The following is a 20,219-nucleotide window of genomic DNA, read 5'->3' as shown; positions in this document are numbered from 1 at the left end:
AATGCAGAACAAGGCCACTCCTGGAGCTCTTCCCTGCACAGAACCAGATACACAAGAGCCTCATTGATGGAGCACAGAAGACGCCTTCTTCACCAGCATGAGTGACTCACAGGCAAATAAACACAGGACAGCAAGCAAAGAGTGCACCAGAACTCCCATGAATTGAGAGAAGAAACTGTGCAAAAGAAGAGAGGACAGGGAAAGGGGTGGGAAAAGGAACAATCTAGGTGGTCTCAGCAGCAGCCTGCCGCCTCATTACCCAACCACCAGCAGCTCCAGGACTCCACAACAAAGAGCTGCGGAGGGCAGAGAGCCCCTCTCCGTGCAGCAGCATCAGAAGGACACAAAACTGTTAGAGAGGATCCACAAGGAGAGCCCAGAAGGATGGGATAGGGTCTGGTAGGCAAGATGTATGAGAAGTAGTTGAGTGCCCTTAGTTGGCTTGGCCCAAAGAAGAGGAGGCTGAGGGGAGGCCTCATGGTGGCCCTATTGCCCACGTTAATAGAGTTCAGTCACACGTGAACTGATAAAAAGACAAGAAATTACTCCCAGGCAGAGATGGCTCAACTGGAATGATATTGAAATATCATTTATTTATGCTTATACTGTAAACAACCAGAAGACATCCATCGAGAAGGGAAGCATGTGCCTCAGGCATTGAAAATGTATTAATTATAGCATAACTGTATTCAGATTACTCATAAGGACTGGGGAAAAGTTGGAATCTAAGATGGAGAAAACTACAAAATGAAGTGATTTTTATCATAACACATAGACTGTGGAAAAAAGCCAACTATAAGCATGTAAATGGGATATTAATGCTGTAAAATATGCTACAAAGAAAAGAGACTTTTAAACATTGGGAGATCTTGAGAAGAAAGTAGATGGAGTGATAATGGAGAGGCTGCTCCAAAAACATAATTCTACAAACTCAGCGGTGAGCCTTGCACATTTCTATAAATGAGAAGGGAAGTATGATGAGCAAGTTTAAAGCATAGAGAAAGGAGTATAAATATGCATAAAAAAAAATTAAAAATAAACAGTGTAATATCAAGGACAGTAAGGCACGTGAGAATGAATGTGAATCTAGCAGCAAGTTAAAACTAAATACTTGAAGGCTCATCATCCATTCATGACATCTGATCACGATGAACTGTGTGTAAACAACATTTCCATTTACTGGAAATATTTCCATTTTCTCTTTCTCAAACATCCTATAATGAGGTAATTCTTCAGAGCTGGAGAAAGCTTCAACCCACACGTACACAACAGCATTTTTACTGCCTCTACCATCACCACTGCATTATTTGGGAACAGATGAGCAATCACATCTTATAATCACCTTCCATTTTTAAATACAATTCTGCTGCCCTCAACAGAGGAGAAAAAAAAGCCCAAGGCATTAACTGCTTGTCATGCTTCACTGATTTAAGTGGGCTCTTGGAAAAAGAAAATAAAAATATTTCTCTCAGCAGCCAGCAAAAGGAGTTCTGCACACTTTGCTCTTGAGTTGCACCCCAAGGTAATGGCCACATCTGTGCAACCCTCCAGAAGGGAATATGGCTGTGCAAGCCAAAGGGTGCTCAGATGATGCTAACATCCCAGCATGATGCAAAGCACAGAAAAGAACCTCTTTTTATTCCCCAGCTGAACAAAGATCACTTTATCCTTCTCTAAGGTGGGATGTGGCAATGTAGTATGGCACAATGCAACCCTACCTTGTGTTTTACAGGCTGTAAAAGATGTTCTTTCTGCACAACAGAGATGTTCTTCTCCAGATCACATATTAAATCCTTATTCTCTCTCTCTCAGTGCTTATATTTGAATCAATGTAAATGTCTCAAAAAATGAGAGGAAATGCACAGATCTCTACAGCTGTTTGAAGGTTCTGTACAGAGCGCTCCATCACAAAGTGACAATTATGCCATCAAAGTGACAGCTCATTTACATCACAACAGTCAATAGAAGCACACTGGGTTGGATATTAGGAAAAAATTCTTCTTGGAAAGAGTGGTTGGGCACTGGAGCATGCTGCCCAGGGGGGTGGTGGGGTCACCATCCCTGGAGGCGTTCCAGAACCATGGAGATGTGGCACTAAGGGACGAGGTCAGTAGGTGTAGTGGGATGAGCTGGACATAGGGATCTTAGTGGTCTGTTCCAAACTTAATTTAATTATACAATTCTAAATTCAGTGCTATACTGGTAGATTTCCATCAGCATCCCACCACCAGCTCAGTTCCCTTCCCAGCCTCATCCCAAGTGCTGAAGATAGAAAAATCTGGACATACAGTCTGATTTTTGGGGACTTCTGTGTGTGGCCAGGAGTTGGACTTGATGATCCTTATGGGTCTCTTTCAACTTGGTATATTCTACGATTCTATGATTCCACGCAGAACGTTCCTTAAAACAGCCCACCAGAATTTCAGGTCTCAGCAGATCTGGAAACAAGAGTTTCACTTCCAGCTCAACATACACACTCAGCCTCAAGCCAACACTATTCCTTTTCAGTAATAATGTCACACCTGCACTCCAACTTGGGCTCTGGGACAAGCCAGAAAACCAGGCATCATGAACAGCATTTAATTACACTGCTTTGACAAGCCTTGAGTTGTATTTCAAGGTGAAATACATGCCACGTGAAATGAAAAAAACACTCATGAACTTCATTCTAGGCCAGAACTATATTTAACAGTGAATTCTCATCTAGGAGACAGCAGCAAGTGTACTAGAGAAATTTATATCTGATAGGCTCCGAAAATACAATGCTACTGTCTGGAATACACTAATATAACTTCAGGACTTGACACTAATATACTTTAGGATTAGAAGAGTAGTCATGTTTTACAATAGAATAAAATATTTCAAATAGAGAACTGACACAGGACTTTGCACACACGGACTGAACAGACCAAGCATCACACTAAGACCTGACACATACCAAGGGAAATTTGTTTTGAAGAGATTTTTACAGATTTGCTTAAAATCCCTACCCCAGCAGAGGGGATAGTCAGGTGCTTGAGAAAGTCAGCTGTCTTTGAACCAATTTTTAATAATCAGGCACTAAAATTGAGCATTTCAATGGCAGCTATATAAAGATCCCCTTATGAACAGTTGACAGAATAGAGTTTTTACCAAATGGACATTCATTATTTCTACTGACAGCCACGCAAATACCTTTTCTGAGAATGTTCTTTTCCTGTGACCTTTTCGCTTCCCATGCTCTCTTATTTCACAGTAAGCTCACAGGAAAATGAAATGAATCACCACTTCCACATAAGAGCACATTATCTTCCCCAGTGTCTAGAATACATGAAGTAACTCAGAAGAGCTTCTCCTAATCCTTTTCTCACAAAAGCCAAAAGGCCTTCAGGCTAGGTTTACTGCCAGGTTAACAAATAACTTTACGCCATACTATACACTGCTAAAATCACTCCAATGGATGATGCTATCACCCAACCAGCAGGCAGTTCTGAAGAATCTTTTGTCGTGCTGAGTGAGGATTACCAGACCCCTGGTTTTCAAGAAATGAGATGTAAGGAACTAAATATCACGTACATAATGTGCATGATAGACTGGGAAAAATCAGGAAAATAATCTCTTTCTTAAGCCCATTTTCATCTCCAGTGATCATCAATATCAGGATATAAATTATGAAACTCCTTTTTTGCTGTTCTAAAGCAGATGGTGGGTTTACTTATTTACAGAACAATCCATCAGGCCTGGCTACCTTGAAAGACCTGTTTTCCAAACCATATCATGGATGCCACTGAACTGGTTTGGTGCATTCAGACCAAAGCACACCCAAATAGCTGGTTAACTATTTAAACAGCAAGTTTGTAAAACACATCAAGAACAAAATCTACCCTTTTGAGATATGACCAAAAGCAAAAAGAACAGCTTATCTACGCACCAGACCCCACACTTGTGTTAGGCATCAACAAAGTGAACTCTGAGATTGCTTCATCTTCAAGGGTGCCACACAAGCACATCAGAACACAGGACTCTGGGAGGTCACTTACACAGAAATGAGAACATCACCTCAAGAGCCATCCCATCAGGACCTCGCAGAGGATGAAGGAGGAACCAGGGCTTGAGATATGGATTCTGTCACTCAAGAAATCTCAAACCTCCACTGCAATTAAATGTATGAGCCCAGACAACGGTCATCCAGGTCTTGTGCCACCAGCTGGGCAGTGAATGACAGCAGCCAAGGAGACCACAACTTGTGCAGCAGCACCTGTCGGCTTCAAGCAGCTCTTCTCCTGTTTCCTGCAATGTTTTGCTGTCTTCATACACTTTCTGCATCCAGAAACTGTTCAGTTTATAAGATACTACTATGCCGTAGGTCTTCAGAGAAACACGCTCCCCTCATTTTTCTCTGCAGGATACATCTCTGGCTTCCAGAATACAGAATCCACCAAACCTTGATGTTTCTCCACCCTGTTTCATAAAACACTTCCAACATCTAAGAACAACCTTTTGAAACAACCAATATGAAAAAAGAAAAAAAGGTTTAAAACCTTGAATGCAACTACATAACTACCCACAGAGTGCCTAGAGCTTCTCACAGTTAAGAAGATAAAGGCCAGAATGTTAACAGTGCCCATCCCAAAAGCTGGACCTCAAACAACAGAGCACCAGAATTACACCCCTATTCCTGCAGTCATCTGTTGGTAGTAACAACAATCCCTTCTATTCTTTATGTTGTTCCACTTTGTACTTCCAACAGAAATTCAAGCAGCATGCACATGACAGAGTTGGATCCCTCCAACCTAATTAATTCTATGATTGTTAGAATTAAACAGAGGGTGAAGGATGAATTTCTGAGTGTGCCTTCATAGAGCTCCACAGCTTGTTAGCTTCCCCCTGCTTCAGTGACACAGAACCACTGAAAGAAATAGTCAATACAAACTGAATATGCAGAATGAAATCCTTGAATTGTTAACACTAGAAGAGACTTGGAAGAGAGCAAGAAAGTCCCCAGCTTCAACCCCACCCTAATGTGCCCACTGTGTCCTCATGTGCCACATCTCCATGGTTCTGGGACACCTCCACGCATGGTGACCTCACCAGCAACTGTGCTACTGTGTTACTACTCTTTGGGAGCAGAAATCGTTCCCAATACCTAACCTGAACCTCTGTTGGTGCGACCTGAGGTCATCACCTCGGAGCAGAGCCGATCCCTATCTCACTGACAGCACCTATTCTGATTTTGCCAATAAAAGGAGAAGGGAAAAAAAAATAAGGAAACGTGGGAACAAGCAAAAATAACGAACAGAGCATAGAACAACACGAAGGCAACGTGGTAAGGAGAGAAAGATGGATGAACTGCAGTTCTGAGGCAGGGAGATGAGGTGGGACAACCACAGCATCCAACGGAGCACCGAGGGGGGGGGAGGGGGACGCGGTTCCTGGACACACACAGCCCCGCGGGTTGACCTGTCCACCCGCAGCGCACACGGGGCCAGGCAGTGCCATGTCCTACGTTGTGACACCGCATCTCTCCGCGCTGCCCCGCGGCCGCCGGGCTCCCCCGCACTGAGGCCTTTCACGCACCGCGTTTTCGGCTGAGCCGCCCCCGAGAGGCGCTGACACTCCCTCCAGAAGGACACGGGGCCCCTCGTCAGCCCCACCTCAGGGGCAGCAGCCTCACCCCCGTATGGACAGGGGTAGATCCCAGCCCCTCAGGCCCCGATCCTCACCGCACATGCTGCGCGCTACTCCGATCCGTGCTGCCGCTCTCTGCTCAGCCGGGGCCGCCCCGCCCGCCCCCCGCCACCGCGGGCGCGCAGAGCGCATGCGCACATCCCGCGTTGTCACTGGACCGCGCCGCTCGCTTCGCCCCGCCCCGCCCTGGGACGTGGCACAGTGAGCGGGCAGGGAGTACCGGTACGGCCGTAAGGTGGGGGTAAGGCACAGGGGAGCCCCTCCCGAGCTGCTGGAGAGGATCCGGCGGCGGAACGGGAACCGCATGACTCAGCACAGCCAACGTGGCCCGGCTGCTGTTGCTTCTTCCCGGTTCTATCACAGGGCCTACTGAGATGGAAATAAAGGGTCTGTGAGATGAAAGTCGGGGTGTGACCGAGCGGACAGGCACGTCAGTACCGCAGGGCGTTGGGTTCTGCCACAACCAAATGATGTTTGGAAATAATAACTAAATAGTGAAAGCCTGAGGCTACAGAGAGAGCAAAGTCTCTCTGTAAGAAAAAGGTTCGATTATCTTTATATTGACACTGCAATAGAGCCCATAAAAGAACCTAAAATCCATATGTAAATCCTTAAATGCCACCAGGGATGGGGTATCCACAGCCTCCTTGGGCAACCTGTTCCAGTGCCTCACCACCCACTGCGTGAAAAACTTCCTCCTAATATCCAACCTAAACCTCCCCTGTCTCAGTTTAAAACCATTCCCCTGGTCTTATCACCATCCACCCTCGAAAACAGCCGTTCCCGCTCCTGTTTATACTCTCCCTTCGAGTTCTGGAAGGCCACAGTGAGGTCTCCCCAGAGCCTTCTCCAAGTTTTCCTCACCTGGAAGCACTGACAATGGCTGAATGGCACGCTGTAGTCTTGCCAGCAAGAACACCAACATACTTTTTCATTTCTTAAAAAACAAAAACAAAACAAACAAACAAAACCACCAGAATGTGCACTCACTGCTATTTTCAGTGTAATGACTGGCTGCAGTTCTTGGTTCAAAACCACCTTGTTGATCCCTCTTCCAAAAAAGCACAGAGGACATCATGCAGCACTCTGCTCCCAGGCCAATCAATGAACAGACACTGCCATAATCCCTTCTCCTACAAAGAAGGGCTGAGCTAAGCTCTGCAGAGACCTCACTGTGGCCTTCCATTACTGCTTCACTGAAAAACAAAGAGCAAATCTGAAGAGCTACATTTTATTTAACATATGAAACAATTATCTACATGAGTTTTGGTGTATGGAGTGCATTGAATTGACACATTAGGCCTAAAATGGTTTTGAGAAATGAGAAACATTACACATCACCGCGTGCTTTGTAACAGGGAGAAAGAAAACACAGTGATTTAAAATCAACTTCCAAATCCTGAGTGGGTAATTTAAATGACAGTGGGTTATTCCACCATGTGAAAGCTACAGGAACATTTTGCTCAAATGTTTGTTTTCTAATTTCCAAAGAGTGAGACGAAGTTGATGGCTGCCACATGCTGATGTGCGTGCTATAAGGGATTCTCCACAGACTTAATAGATCCCACATAAGGAGTCAGTGGAATTACACTAGCAAAGAGGGGAGGAAGAAGCATACAGAGGCTGTCAGCTCCTTACATAGGGACTACTACTACTACTACAATAAGCCAAATAATGACCACAAACCATGGCAGCATGAAGAAGAAATACTGTCTCCATTAGCCAAGCCATCTGCTAAAGCCAGACAACAGGAAGGAATTAAGTTCTACGTGCACAAGAAATAAACACAAGTACTTGCAAAGCCTGCTTTACGTATTTCAGCTTCAGAACAATAAATATTTCTCTTCCCTCAGTCTCTAAAATGGGCACACGTTCTGCTCTGCCACGTCTTCCCCTCGCTCTGCCAAGGTACACACACACTGCACTCTTTGGCACAGCAGGAGGAGCAAACAGGATATGCCATAGGTAAACACATTCATTTGCTTTTTCCTATCCTACAAATGCAATTTGTGCCCCTAAGCACTGTGCGTTCATCTTGGACTGTTGTATTGAGAAATCATCTTGGGCAGGTTTAAACAGACTACTAATGGTAGGTGAGCAATTTTATTCTAAATAAGCTAATTAGTCTGTCTACTTACTAAAGCTGATAAGGATCATCTTTTAATATTTATTTAAAAATACATGGTTTTTAAAGCAGACAACTCACTTCCTTTTTTGTTTCTGTTGCTGTTATTTCTGTGGTGGCACTGAGCACGCAGGTAACTTTCATAACTGATGGCAACGTTATTACACCTTCTAAAACAAAGAGCTGAAATTATGGGTTACTTTTCACACAAATCTGGCAAAAATCCAAAGGTTTTTAAACCAAACTTGATCAAATTAACATTCCTGAATCTCCCATTTTGAGAGCCATGGCCTTCAACTTTCACAAGAAGACTTGATAAAAATTATTAAAAAATAATTTTTCTATTGCAAAAAAAGTTAAGAAACTTTGTATTTCTATTTCTCTCCCCTCCCCCCCTTTTTTCTTTTCCTTAATTTTTTTTGCATGAAAGAACATTGCAGAGACACCCCACTGTTTTTTGAAGCCCATAAATTCCATAAGACACAGTATAAAGGAGATGCAAACAACAAAAAGATTCTTTTTTTGAATAGAGAGCATTTAATAAATTAGTGAATACGCTGCTGACACGGAGGAGGAGGTTTCACAGGTGGAAAGTGTCAGACTTTTTCTGATGAGAAAGGCAGATTTGGTTGTTCCACAGAACGAGAATGATTTACATACAAGAAATAAATACTGATTTGGCCATGGATGATGTAAGCTCACGTAGAATTTGCTTCCTTCTCCACATCATCATCATCATCAACAACCTGAAACAAATCCAGAAGTAGTTCAGGTAAACAGGTGAAGCTCTTAGTCCCATCACACTGCCTGGAGAATTTATTGCATTACATCCTCACCAGACCAAAGGAGAACAACTGTTCTATGCCACTGATGACGACAGTCATCACATGGAAAACATAACAAAAGCTTTCAATCAGAAATGCCATGAGATAATGTGGCTGAAATAATAGAAGCTGGTCATCTGACTACTAATGCCACAGGAACAATCAGTACTGAGTACCTACTCTAAGAAAGCTGCTCTAGAAGGGGGGGGAATAGAAGAGTACCAAAAGTCCCTTCCAACCCATATGGTTCTGTGATTCTGTACCAAATTTTGATGAGAAAGCAAAATAATCTTCATTTAAGGAACAAGTTTTGTCCCACATTACCACTAAAAGCATCTGTTTATCTTACACTTTGGCTTCAAGTGCCAACCTGTGTATGCAGGGAAGGGAGAAGGACCCTTTATTCCCCCCATTTAAATGAAGATTTCTATTATCTCGCACCAACCCACCTGTTCCACACCTTCCACTTCAGGGATGTAGAACTGAAGCATGTTCTGTATCCCGTTCTTCAGGGTGATGATGGAACTGGGACAGCTGGTGCATGAACCCTGCAACTTCAGCTGCACAATGCCATCCTCAAAGCCTTTGTAAATAACATCACCACCGTCTTCTTGCACTGTTGGCCTGATAGAAAATGATACTCAATTCACAGTAAGCACAGCTGAAACCCATTCCATTATAGAAAGCTTTAGAAGAGTTCAATTTAATGTACACAAAGAACTGGCCTGCCATATTAATTAAAGCTCTTCTTCTCTTTCTGGTTCAAATTTCCAGTAGTTCATATTTTGTTGGACTCTCACATTCACCACACTGCAAAATATACTTGCAGTGAATGCAGTAACGTAGAAAGAATCTTTGGCATTCTAAGGGCAAAGGTAAACACCTCAGAGCAGAGCTCAATCAAGCCAGCAAAGAAACTGGTTTGCCCCAAGGCACATAAAGATGCTCATCCCAACTTATGCACCAAAACCGAGGTGTCTTCCATTATATAATAGATGAATGTTTACCGCAGGATGCACAAAAATCTGCAAATGGGTGAAGAAAGCACCTGGTGAGATGACAGCCTGGTACCAGTGGGATTTCTGCAGCCTGCTCTCCTTGTGCAAGCACCAAATGCCCGGCCCTGTCACTGCATCCCCATAGCAACGTTCTTCCAGACCGAGCTCCAACCATTCCCTCACTCCAACAGAAGCTCTTTATACTGATTTCCAAAATAACTCTTTTGAGAACTACACTCCTAACAGAATCATTTATGAATCAGATACATTTATTAACAACTCCTAACAGCTAATTATCTCCATTCCAGAAAGCCACAGGACGTGACCAAGGATTCCATTTTAGATTAACTTTATAAAATGCTCTACAGAGCCATTCAGGCCCCCATTCCTTCCATCCTGCACCATCCTACAATTTCTTTGCATGTATTTTTGATGGATCAGACATTAACATTCCATGTGTGCCACTCGTTTATACACAGCTTTTGTAAGCTATCCTGCTATGTAACAAGGTAAGACTGATTGAAGCTCTTAATTGAGCTCTTCTGCTGCTAATATCCTCATCAACAGAGGAAAGAAACAAAGGAAGAGGTGGGGAGAGGCAGTGATTTTGTCTGAAATTGTGTGAATGTGAAGAAGGGCTACTGGGAAGTCAAGGCCTAACAAACCATAGGGATTCTGAATGATCACAGTCCAGCCAGATTGCCCAACGCTGCTTTCCACCTGTGACACATTTTAGCACTTTGCACATACAGCAGTATTCTTGGGGAAAAAAATGTTTCAATTTATTTCTGCTTTTTTTCCTGCTTTCCTTCTAGGAAAACTAACCAGTGCATCAGGTCATCCTTGAGAACACCAAACATTATTTTCAGATTTTACATTTAAATTGCTGCTCCTAAAAAAGTAAAATAAAAGGCCTCCATCTTGTGCATCTTCTGGAAAAATTAAACTAAATTCCATAATTCTCACCTACCCAAGACTTCTGTCACTGTCATTTGAGCTGGGCAAGATGGCACCATCAGATATGAGACACGTTCAAAATCATGCCAAATGTTTTTCCCCAAATGTCGAGTTGCTTATTCCTCTCAGTTCATTTTGGAAGACAATCAATGAATATAAAAATATACTTCCGGTAAACAACATGCTCCATAGGCACTCTCGAGACTTCATTAGTTACAACCAGACTCTAAATTAAAACTAAGTTAAAATACCAATTAAACTGCAGCAGATGTAAGGACAAAATCCACTGAAGCCCAGACAGTGAGGGAGATCTGATGGTAAACTTCTTTTAGAGTATGACACAAGAATACTTTGGAGTTCTTGGGAAGGTAAAACAAGTATAATAAAAACAGAGGTCAAGGTAACAGAGGGAAAAATAAAGATGTTGCTAGGAAAGCAACGATCATTTGTGTAGTTTTCATTATTTAGAAGTAATTGGGTTGAACACAACGGTCCACCTGCTTAAGTGCTCTCCAGAGGGTAAGACTGCATAAGACTGCGCTACTCTAAAATCACTCCGTAACATGGACTCTGTTCAGCACATAATTTGCTTAAACAGAAAAAAATAGATAGAAAGTGTTCAATCAGAGGAAACAGCACACACAACTAGCAGCAATGTGCCTGGTTTACCTTATTCTTGTATCCAGCAGTTCTTTAATCATTAATACAACTTCATCATCTTCTTCTGACTGAGCTTTGGAAAAGAAAAACATGCAAATCAGAACATGGAGAGAAACCTGTTAGGAGGACCGTCACTATATATCCATGTACATATGTGAAATAGCACACAAATATTGCTGAGATGCCAGAAACCAACAGGGGAAGGCCTGATTCACAGCATGTACCCTCTCCTGCATTCCCCACATGCACAGCCTAAATGTTCACAGGCATTATACATTGATTCAGTTTTCCCTTGAGTACAGGGGAATGGCCTTAACTGACAACAGCAGTATAACAGAGAAAGAGCACAGAAAACAGGGAAAGGAAAGGAAGCAACAACCACCATTCACAGGTTAGATCATGGGTTAATGCAGTGTGCTTGGAAGGAGGGCTAGACATAATAGAGTGGAGAGGAATTAGTCATCTTCTGCCTTGAAACATTGGGGGAGGAAAAACTGTACAAGCTGGTAAGCTGCAAATATAAAAAAATAAAGCAAAATACTATTCTTAGCTTAAATTGGAAGTTAGTCTCAGTTATTTTCTATTACATTTTGGAAAGGACTTCTTACCACTTCTTATTCATGTAAAACTTATCACTAACAAAACCAATCATTAACAAAATGTTAAGCCTGGACACTCTTTTTTGATTTGAGAAGGGCAATGGCACTTTTGTAGGTGCCCAAAGGATGTGCAGCAGCACCCAGCAGCTTTCTAAGCGCAGCAAAAATACTTCATGCACACAAACTGCAATGGAACAGTGGTCCACACTGCCAAAACATGCAGCTCAGCACAGCTCCTGTGAAAGAACACTCCTCATCTTCCTGCAGATTAAACTCAGGCTTTGTTTGTTGAGTTAAACAACTCTTTCAGGCAGTTCAGCACTTCTTCCAGTAGAACATACGTTCTGCACATTCTTTGCTGTGTCAGTTTGAGCAGCTTTCACTTTAAATTCTGTTGTGTGCTTTACTGGGAGGCAAATGGAGGCCCTTCTGGATATCACAAGGATCTGAATGCAGATACTCTGCCTGGAGAGTTTGACTTACCTGTATCTGTGCTAGGTGCCTCTTCAGTAAGTACAGGTAAACCCGAGGCAAAGAAATCCATTATAGTTGCATAAATATCTGGTTTCAGCAAGTTCCAATCCAGGTCTTCACTCTCCTACAAGGATCAGAAGATAAGTAAATAAACAGAGCATCTGCCTCCTAAAAATGGTAAATTATATAGGGATCCCTGTTATGTTAATAATATCACAAAGATTCTCAGGTTTCATGCATGAATTTATTTTGTAGTTTTGCCAAAAATGTTTCAGAAGTCTCAACATAAAGCAGTCAACAGACAGGTTTCCTCACTTGCAAGCCAAATCTATTAAATATAAGGTAAAAAATGAAAAGTAGAGTTTCTGAAACACATTACTGGGCACTTTTTTTTAACCAAGCCGTATCTGACTCAAGTTTGCCGTGGCTCTATTTGATCCTGAGCCAAAGCATAATTCACTGCATTGCCCTGTGCTTGTCACACGGCAGGACTGTCACCACTGCTACCATGCATCACCTTATCTCTGCTGCCATGAGCTCTGTGCCTTCAGTAAACACTGCACCACCCCCAGCACCAGGAGCTCACCCAGCCTCAGGGCCTGCTTGAAACCAGAACACGCTGCACACAGCTTCCTCCAGGAAGCATGGAACCTACAGCTGCTCCGGGAGGCCTGTTCCAGTGCTCAGCCATACACCCAACATGTGGATGAGGGAAAGGTTCTGCACCTGAGGCCCTCCAGGGCAGTGGGCACAGCCCAAGCACAGGAAGCATTGGGACACTGCTCTCAGCCATTGGGTTTGAATCTACTGGCAAAGCTGCACAGGGAGATGGGGGAGTCACCATCCCTGGAGGTGCTCTGTGGGGATGTGGTCAGTGGGGACAGTGGGGTGGGCTAGGGTTGGATTTGATCTTATTGGCCTTTTCCAACCTTTATGATTCTGTGATTGTACGATTTTGGGTGGCCCTGTGTGGAGCCAGGTGTTGGGCTCAGTGATCCTTGTGGGTCCCTTCCAACTCAGGATATTTTTATGATACTGACATTTATTTATTTCTATATTCCTGGCATTCTTACTTGTGACCACCGCCTCTGGTCCCTCTGCTATGCATCCCCAAATCAGTGGTTGGATCTTTCCCACTACGCATCCCCAGATCAGTGTGGCTGGGTCTTTCCTGTGGCCATCTACTCAGCAGCTGACTCTCAGATGAAGTTTTAGCACGTGTGAACCTCCTTCCTGCTTACCTTAGTGATGGTGATGAAGTCTGGCCCAAAGAAAATGCTTTTAACTCCTTCAATTCTGAATAACTGCCTGTTAAGAAAACAAAATGATTTCAGGCAAACTCAAGATTTATTTATACCTCTACAGAAGAAAAATAATGATCTAGAATACATTTCCAAACAAAAATAATCACATGAAAAGAATGCCACTGAGAGAAATAGGTAGTTAATCCACCTACAGCATTGCAAGATCCAGGAGCTCCTGCTGGGAAGCACAACATGCACTAAAACTGAACACATCTCACAGCAGATTTCCATAAGTTACATGGAGTTACTCTCCCTCCAAACCTTTTTTGGAGGCAAAGTGATATTCCATATATACAAGTGATCTTCTCTGTATTTTGTACACCCTTCACCAATCCAAAGGTACCTGCCACAGCAGGGGGTTGAAACCAGATGATCTTTAAGGTCCTTTTCAACCCAGGCCATTCTATGATTCTACAACGGGTTTGGGTAGAATTAGTGCAAGCACAAGGAAAATTACTTACTTCAAATAATTGGCCTTAATCTGGGTGAGCTCAATCAAAACTGCCCTCAATTTCATTGGGAAAGTGACAACCACTGCCATTCAGTAAGAGGATTAGTGCCAGCAAAAAACCTGGGTGATGGGAAGAGCACAGTGCTGACAGTATTTCAAGTGCAAAAAAACAGAATGAGTCTAAAGACACATTCCCACAGATGCTTTAATTAAAACCTAACAAATTCATCTGCAGAATAATTAAGCAAAAGCTAAATCTGCCAAAAGAGTGTAGGAGGGCTTCTTCTGGTAGTTGGGAGAAGGAAAGAAAAAGGATATGCTCTTGAAAGACTGAAAAGTGCCCAAGAAATGCAGTGAATGCAGAAAAATGAAATCTTATCACAAAGGTATGTGTGACAGGGGAAAAAAAAAAAAAAAAATCACAATACCCAGGGGAAAGGATTTCCACACATGAAGCAGTTAGACACGCATGGTGCTTTTACACCATCCAGCCAAGAACAATGCATACATGGACAATTGTTTCCTATTAACCTGCACAATCCACACCATAAAACCGTTGGCAGGGTCTACATAAATCTTCTCTTTGATGAAAAATCTATTTGCAGATATGTGACAACATCAAGGCACCTTTCCAGAACTGTTTGCGCTCTGTAAACTGATGTAGTTTGGCACAATCAGATCCCACAGATTCAGCATCATAGTAACACGCTTTGATGTCCTGGAAAAGCTTTCACATTGGATTTGTTGCTGGTAAGTCACAAAGCTTTGCTTGTAAAGATCCTGTTTGCTCTCAAGCAGCACCAGAGATCTTTGGAAGTCTGAGCTGAATGTCTGATAACCCCACACTTCCTACAAAGATCCCGCAAAAGATCCCGCAAAGCAGTTTTTGCTTGCATGCAGTCCTTCTAATATACACAACGATGACTTAATGGAGGACTCCCCAGGGCAATTTACTGCAGCCTTTCAGGATCTCACCCTGAACGATGCCTCTCCACCCACATAATAGATAAAGGAAAGTCTGTTTGTGGAGGCGAATGTGAAAGCAATGGCCTTTGTGACAGTGCTCCAAATCCCTTCTACACCAAGGTGGTATGATTGGGTTATCTGCTTGGTGATTCTTACTTCAGGTTATGCATTCTGGTACTGAAACCTGCAACCACATTTAATTTAGAGCATTTACTTACTTCCTTAGGTTGTCTGTTTCCTAATCCTGAAAAGTTACACCATTTCCAAGCAACTACTGGAATTTGGCCTCTTCTGGTGGGAACAGTTGTGCAAAATCAGGGCCAGAGGCCTCGCTGGCAATGCAGCAGCTATTCAAGAATCCTGGACTTAGAATAAATCAATCCAGCTGCATGATGCATACAACAGAGCCAAGAGCACAGACAGACCACTTTGGCAATGACTATCTTCAATTTTATGTACAAGCAAAGCAACATCAACAAACAAAATCCAACCAATCTGCTCCTGAGTGCAGGATGCATTTAGAACATTAATTGTCGAAACACAGCCCGCATGGTCCCCCATACAAATTATGATGTGTTTAATAATACCTTGCTAGAGGTGAGCAAAATGCTGCAGCTGGGCTGGAAAACTCCATAGTCCTGGACTCCAGCACTTCTTTGCCTGGAATAAACTTCAGGCTGTTTGGGTTTGGTGTGTCCTGAGTTTGAATAAACATGCATCTTACTGGAAATTAAAAGAAAAAAGGAGGAAAGTTAATGTAATCAAATGTAAGTAGCTTAAATGAAAGGTAAGGATCCTGATTATCTAGCAAGTGAAAAGACTGGAGTGGTCACTGTGCAACAACCACAGCAGTTTGTGCAAAAATGATGCATTAAAAATCACAACAGCATTCAGACCAATGAACAGAGCCATATTATCTTACAGGAAACAAGATAAATGCAGCCTTATCTTTGCCTCTTGTGCTCTTATCTACTGAAAGGCACCTGACTGCAGCAATACAAAGCTGCAAAGGTTCAGTGCCATCCTCACTTTCTACTGAGACCAAGAGATGCAATGCTCACTCCTTGCTGTGTTCAGGTATACCAGCAGCTATTTAAGAGCCATGTGGATGAGGCACTCAGGGCTACGATTTCGAGGTGGTAGCACTGAGTCATAGACCTGTTGATCCTGAAGCTTTCATTCCAACCTACACTATTCTGCCACTCTATGGCGTATGGCTGTACTTTTTTTTCCCAGTCTCTCAGCATTGTATTTACAGCACACCACACCCTGTTTGTAACACACTGGCTGAATTACTGTAAGCTATCACTTACACTGCAGAAATTGAACCAACAACTGAAGATCCAATTGCTGGATTCTACTAAAGGTGTTCAAAAGATACATTTCTACTGAAATTCACTGTGGGCTGCAGGTGTTCCTTACACACAAGATTGTAAAACTGAATAAAAATATCTGAATAAAAATGAGCATTCTATGTCTAATGGTGTACGTTTAACAGTGTGTTTTCCCGTAGACGTGTCACAACATTTACACAATAGCTACTATTGATAGCTGGACTGAACGATCTTAGTGCTCTTTTCCAACTTTAATGATTTGACAATTCCACAGGGATGGGAGAGCTGCTCTGCTCACTTTGGCATCCAAAATCTCATCTGGTTGTCAGCTCAACTTGCAGGTAACCTGCAGCAGGGGATTTGGATGGGGGATATTCAGTACACTGCATTTGTTAGAGCATCTCGAGCACCCTGTAATGCAGCTGGCTGTGTCAGCTCCTAAGAATGGCATCTCCATGTGAGTAACCACTTTATTTTATAAGCATCTTCTGCAGCTGCAGATCTGCCTTCCCATGGCCAGATTTTTCAATCATTAATCCACCTGGAGTTCTTTGTACAACTGTAAATAACCCCATCAGAATGTATTGCTGGGAACTGGCCATGTTCACAGCTGAATTCTGTAACACTTTGTGTCTGCCCACCGCTCACATTTCACAGATTTTGTTTTCCTTTCTGTTGAGCTTCCAAAAACCTGTTAGGCATTACAAACCCCACCCTAACCACTGCTTTTTCAGCGTAATGCTACATTACCATTGCAGGTGTTATTAATGCAGAATGTCATTAACACGCCACACAAGGGCACACATTGAAGGGGAGGGAAATTAAAGAAAGCACTACAGCTCTGGAAATGAAAACTGTACTTTCTTCCTTGCTCAGCTTTCTGGACACTTCATCTTGCTGAGCTCAGCAGCTGAAGTGGGACGCAGCATTACAAGGGGTGTTTACAAGGGATGCATTTACACTAAGACAAGATTTAAATTAAGAGGTGCAGCAAAGCCCAAATATTTTACACCAAAGCACCTCATAGGTCTTGGCAGATGAACAGCACAGAGAACACAAGTATAGCCAAGCACAAAATGAGCCATGCATGTCTTCTCGCCAGGCTTCAAATGTCCAGTACTGACAGTACTCCATTAAAAACACACAGGAAACAACTCAGGAAATTTTATCACGCTCAGATTTCAGAAGAACAGTTAGGTTTTTGTTATTGCCACAAGACATGGATTCCCACAACACCCTCAGTGATTATTTTTAGCTAGCATTTACCTGTATTATGCAAGACTACAGATGGAAGAAGCTGCTTCCTCCATGCAAGTTGGTGGAAGGGCTGTTGAGTTGTCAGGTTATGACCTTTTAACATCATGTGACAAATCCTAGAGAAATCATAACATCACTATGAGCTTCTAAATCACAAGGCTGTACTTCCTGCACAGCCTACAGCATTCCTCTGTGCCCAGAACGCAGCACAGTCCCCTCCTACCACAACCCTATGCAGTAACAAAGCAAGTCAGCAGCTCAGATTGTGGCACCCCCCCCCCCCCCTTTTTTCTTTCATTTTTCAATTCTCCCTTTCTCCTACTTCACAAGAAAACAGACCTAATTCTTCAATTTCAACCACATAAAAATTAATCTATACTCCTTCACATACCTGTAAGAGAAGAAAGGTCACCCCATGAGAGCGTTTTGACGCTACCATGAACCTGGATGTCCAGATTGGATTAAATACCTCATTTTCAGAAAATCAGACAGCTGAGATGAACTCTGACCACCCACTGCTAAGTAAAGGCAGAATTTGCTATCACTGTCAACCAACTACAAGAGGCCATTAGTGGGGGAGTAGAGGGAAAAAAACCAGAGAAGCAAGCAAGGAGAATGACAGAACAAGAGGTGGCTTTCAGATGCGTAAATGCTTGCTGCACAGCCAGCAGGATACAAATACTGCTTTTCACATGTGAACTCAGCTCATAACCAGTCAGGGATATGGAGAGCTAAGGGACAGCCAAATTCAGAAGGCTGTGTGGCTGTACATGGTGGCAAAAGGAGTAATAACTTCTTTGACTTCTTTACAGGGGAGATGCAAATCCAGAAAAGGTCCAAAAGGCCCTTCCCATGATTCCCCTAAATGACTCTGCAACTCCCCTCTTCTGTGCAGACTTGCATACAGAGTCCACAAAGGGATGTGTTCCCAACAGTTCTTCCTCCTTCAGCTCTGGGAGAACCAAAGAACCAAAGCAGAGAAACAAATGTTCCAAAAGTAAAACAAAGCAGACAAAAGAAAGGGGATTTTTACCATCTGTATCCCCACTGCGTGCAGGAAAACTACACAGAATGATCCTCTCTCCTGTTTGCTTCTCCTTTAAGAGAAACAAAGGAGAAAGGTAAACCAGAAACAGGAGGGTATGGGCACAGGACCACACATTTGATGTTCTAAGTGAGCACAAACATATGAATAGGTGTATGTAAAGGGCTTTTATCCGTGTAGGGAAAAAGAATTAACCCCCCTTTACCAAAGGCTTAGTTACAGTCCTCATTTCCCACATTCAGGGCTGCAGATTGCCTCTAATTTCACAGCCCCTTCCCAGGGAAGTGGCTTTGCCCATCACTAAGCTGTCCTCTGTGCATCTGGGCTGTGAATTTCCCCTCAGTGCACAGCCCTGGGGGTGGGGGGGTGGAGGGTGTCTCAGTATTGCACCACCCTAAAGACAACTCGGGGGGAAATAACTACCCCTTCCTGAGCACATTTGCAGGGGATCAGCCCTCACTGCAGCTCCTGGAAGTGTTTTGGGGAGGGATCAGCACTCATTGCAGCTCCTGAGCACATTTTGCGGGGATCAGCATACACTGCACAACATTTTTTGGGGGGATGAGACCTCATTGCAGCTCCTAAGGGTGTTTTTTGGGAGGGGTCAGCCCTCACTGCACGCCCCGGGGGCATTTCGGGGGGTATCAGCCCCTCATTACAGCTCCTGAGGGCGTTTTTGGGGAGATGAGCTCTCATTTTACACCCCTGAGGGCATTCCGGGAGGAGCAGCCCTCACTGCCCCTCTGTAACTAAGAGGAAGGGGAGGACGTAACTTCACCCACATCCGCCCCGCTGCGTCAGGGAAGGGGAAGGCCAAGAAAGCTCGGAGCGCCCCAGGGAGCTCAGAGAGGAAGGGAACGAGTATGAGGGTCGCACACCGGGATCCGTGCGCCGGCCCGGGGCAGCCCGGTGCTCGCAGTCACCTACCGGCCGCCCAGCCCCGCAGCCGCGCCGAGCCACCGCGCAGCCGCCATCTTGGCGCTCCTCAGGGCCGCCGCTCCGCCCCGCGCACTGCAGCGCCCCCTGGCGGCCAAGGCCGACAGAGGCTCTCGCGGGCGGGAACGCGCCTGGGCGGCGCCCCCCGCGCCCGTCAGCGCCGTTGCAGCTCCCTTGATTCTTTCCGAGCGCCCCGCCGCGGTGTCAGGGACAGCCACTCACCCTGAGAGCAAAAAATAGTGTCGTCCCCTCCCCCCCCCCAGTATTTCCTCTTTTTCCTTGCAATCTTTTCCCTCAGCATTCCTATTTTCCCCTCAATATTTCATTTTTTCCATTTCCTTTTTGCTCCTCTGTATTTCCTTTTTTTATGTTTGTATTCTTTTTTTTTTCCCTCTCAGTATTTCATTCTCCCCCTTTTTCTCTTTTTTCCTCGATATTTCTTTATTTCCTCAATTTATCATTTCTTTTCCCCTCACTTTTTCCTTTTTTTCAATTTTCTTCTTTTTAATTTAAGTCAACATTTGGAGTTAGTCTGAAAGACCTGTGAGGGTCCCTTTCAACTCTATTCAACTTCAATTCTATGAAAATTTCATTTTTTCCTATTTATCTCTCCCCCTCAATA

The 20,219-nt window shown here is 43.7% G+C and overlaps 2 protein-coding genes across 4 annotated transcripts in view; both read right to left on the bottom strand.

The window, feature by feature from the left end:
- The window catches only part of GFPT1 (glutamine--fructose-6-phosphate transaminase 1), a 28,961-nt gene extending 23,182 nt beyond the window's left edge, over window positions 1–5,779 (bottom strand). For all 3 annotated transcript variants that reach the window (XM_042836148.1, XM_042836147.1, XM_042836149.1), the window contains exon 1: window positions 5,703–5,779. In XM_042836148.1, coding sequence (XP_042692082.1) covers window positions 5,703–5,709 — 7 coding nt within the window. In that variant the 5' untranslated portion in view covers window positions 5,710–5,779. The remainder of the gene's footprint in view (window positions 1–5,702) is intronic.
- Window positions 5,780–8,306: 2,527 nt separating this feature from the next.
- On the bottom strand, window positions 8,307–19,662 carry NFU1 (NFU1 iron-sulfur cluster scaffold). Its single transcript, XM_042836163.1, has 8 exons — window positions 19,589–19,662; window positions 17,626–17,732; window positions 15,613–15,748; window positions 13,546–13,612; window positions 12,314–12,428; window positions 11,241–11,304; window positions 9,066–9,240; window positions 8,307–8,538 (listed from the first exon to the last, which is right to left on the bottom strand). The coding sequence occupies exons 1-8, from the start codon at window positions 19,633–19,635 to the stop codon at window positions 8,491–8,493; spliced, it is 759 nt and encodes a 252-aa protein (XP_042692097.1). The 5' UTR covers window positions 19,636–19,662; the 3' UTR covers window positions 8,307–8,490.
- Window positions 19,663–20,219: the final 557 nt, after the last annotated feature.

This window comes from Centrocercus urophasianus, unplaced genomic scaffold (assembly GCF_019232065.1).
Source record: "Centrocercus urophasianus isolate 14NV4802_14NV808 unplaced genomic scaffold, USGS_Curo_1.0 seq_58, whole genome shotgun sequence".
NCBI lineage: Eukaryota > Metazoa > Chordata > Aves > Galliformes > Phasianidae > Centrocercus > Centrocercus urophasianus.
This window is presented reverse-complemented; position numbering and strand designations above follow the sequence as displayed.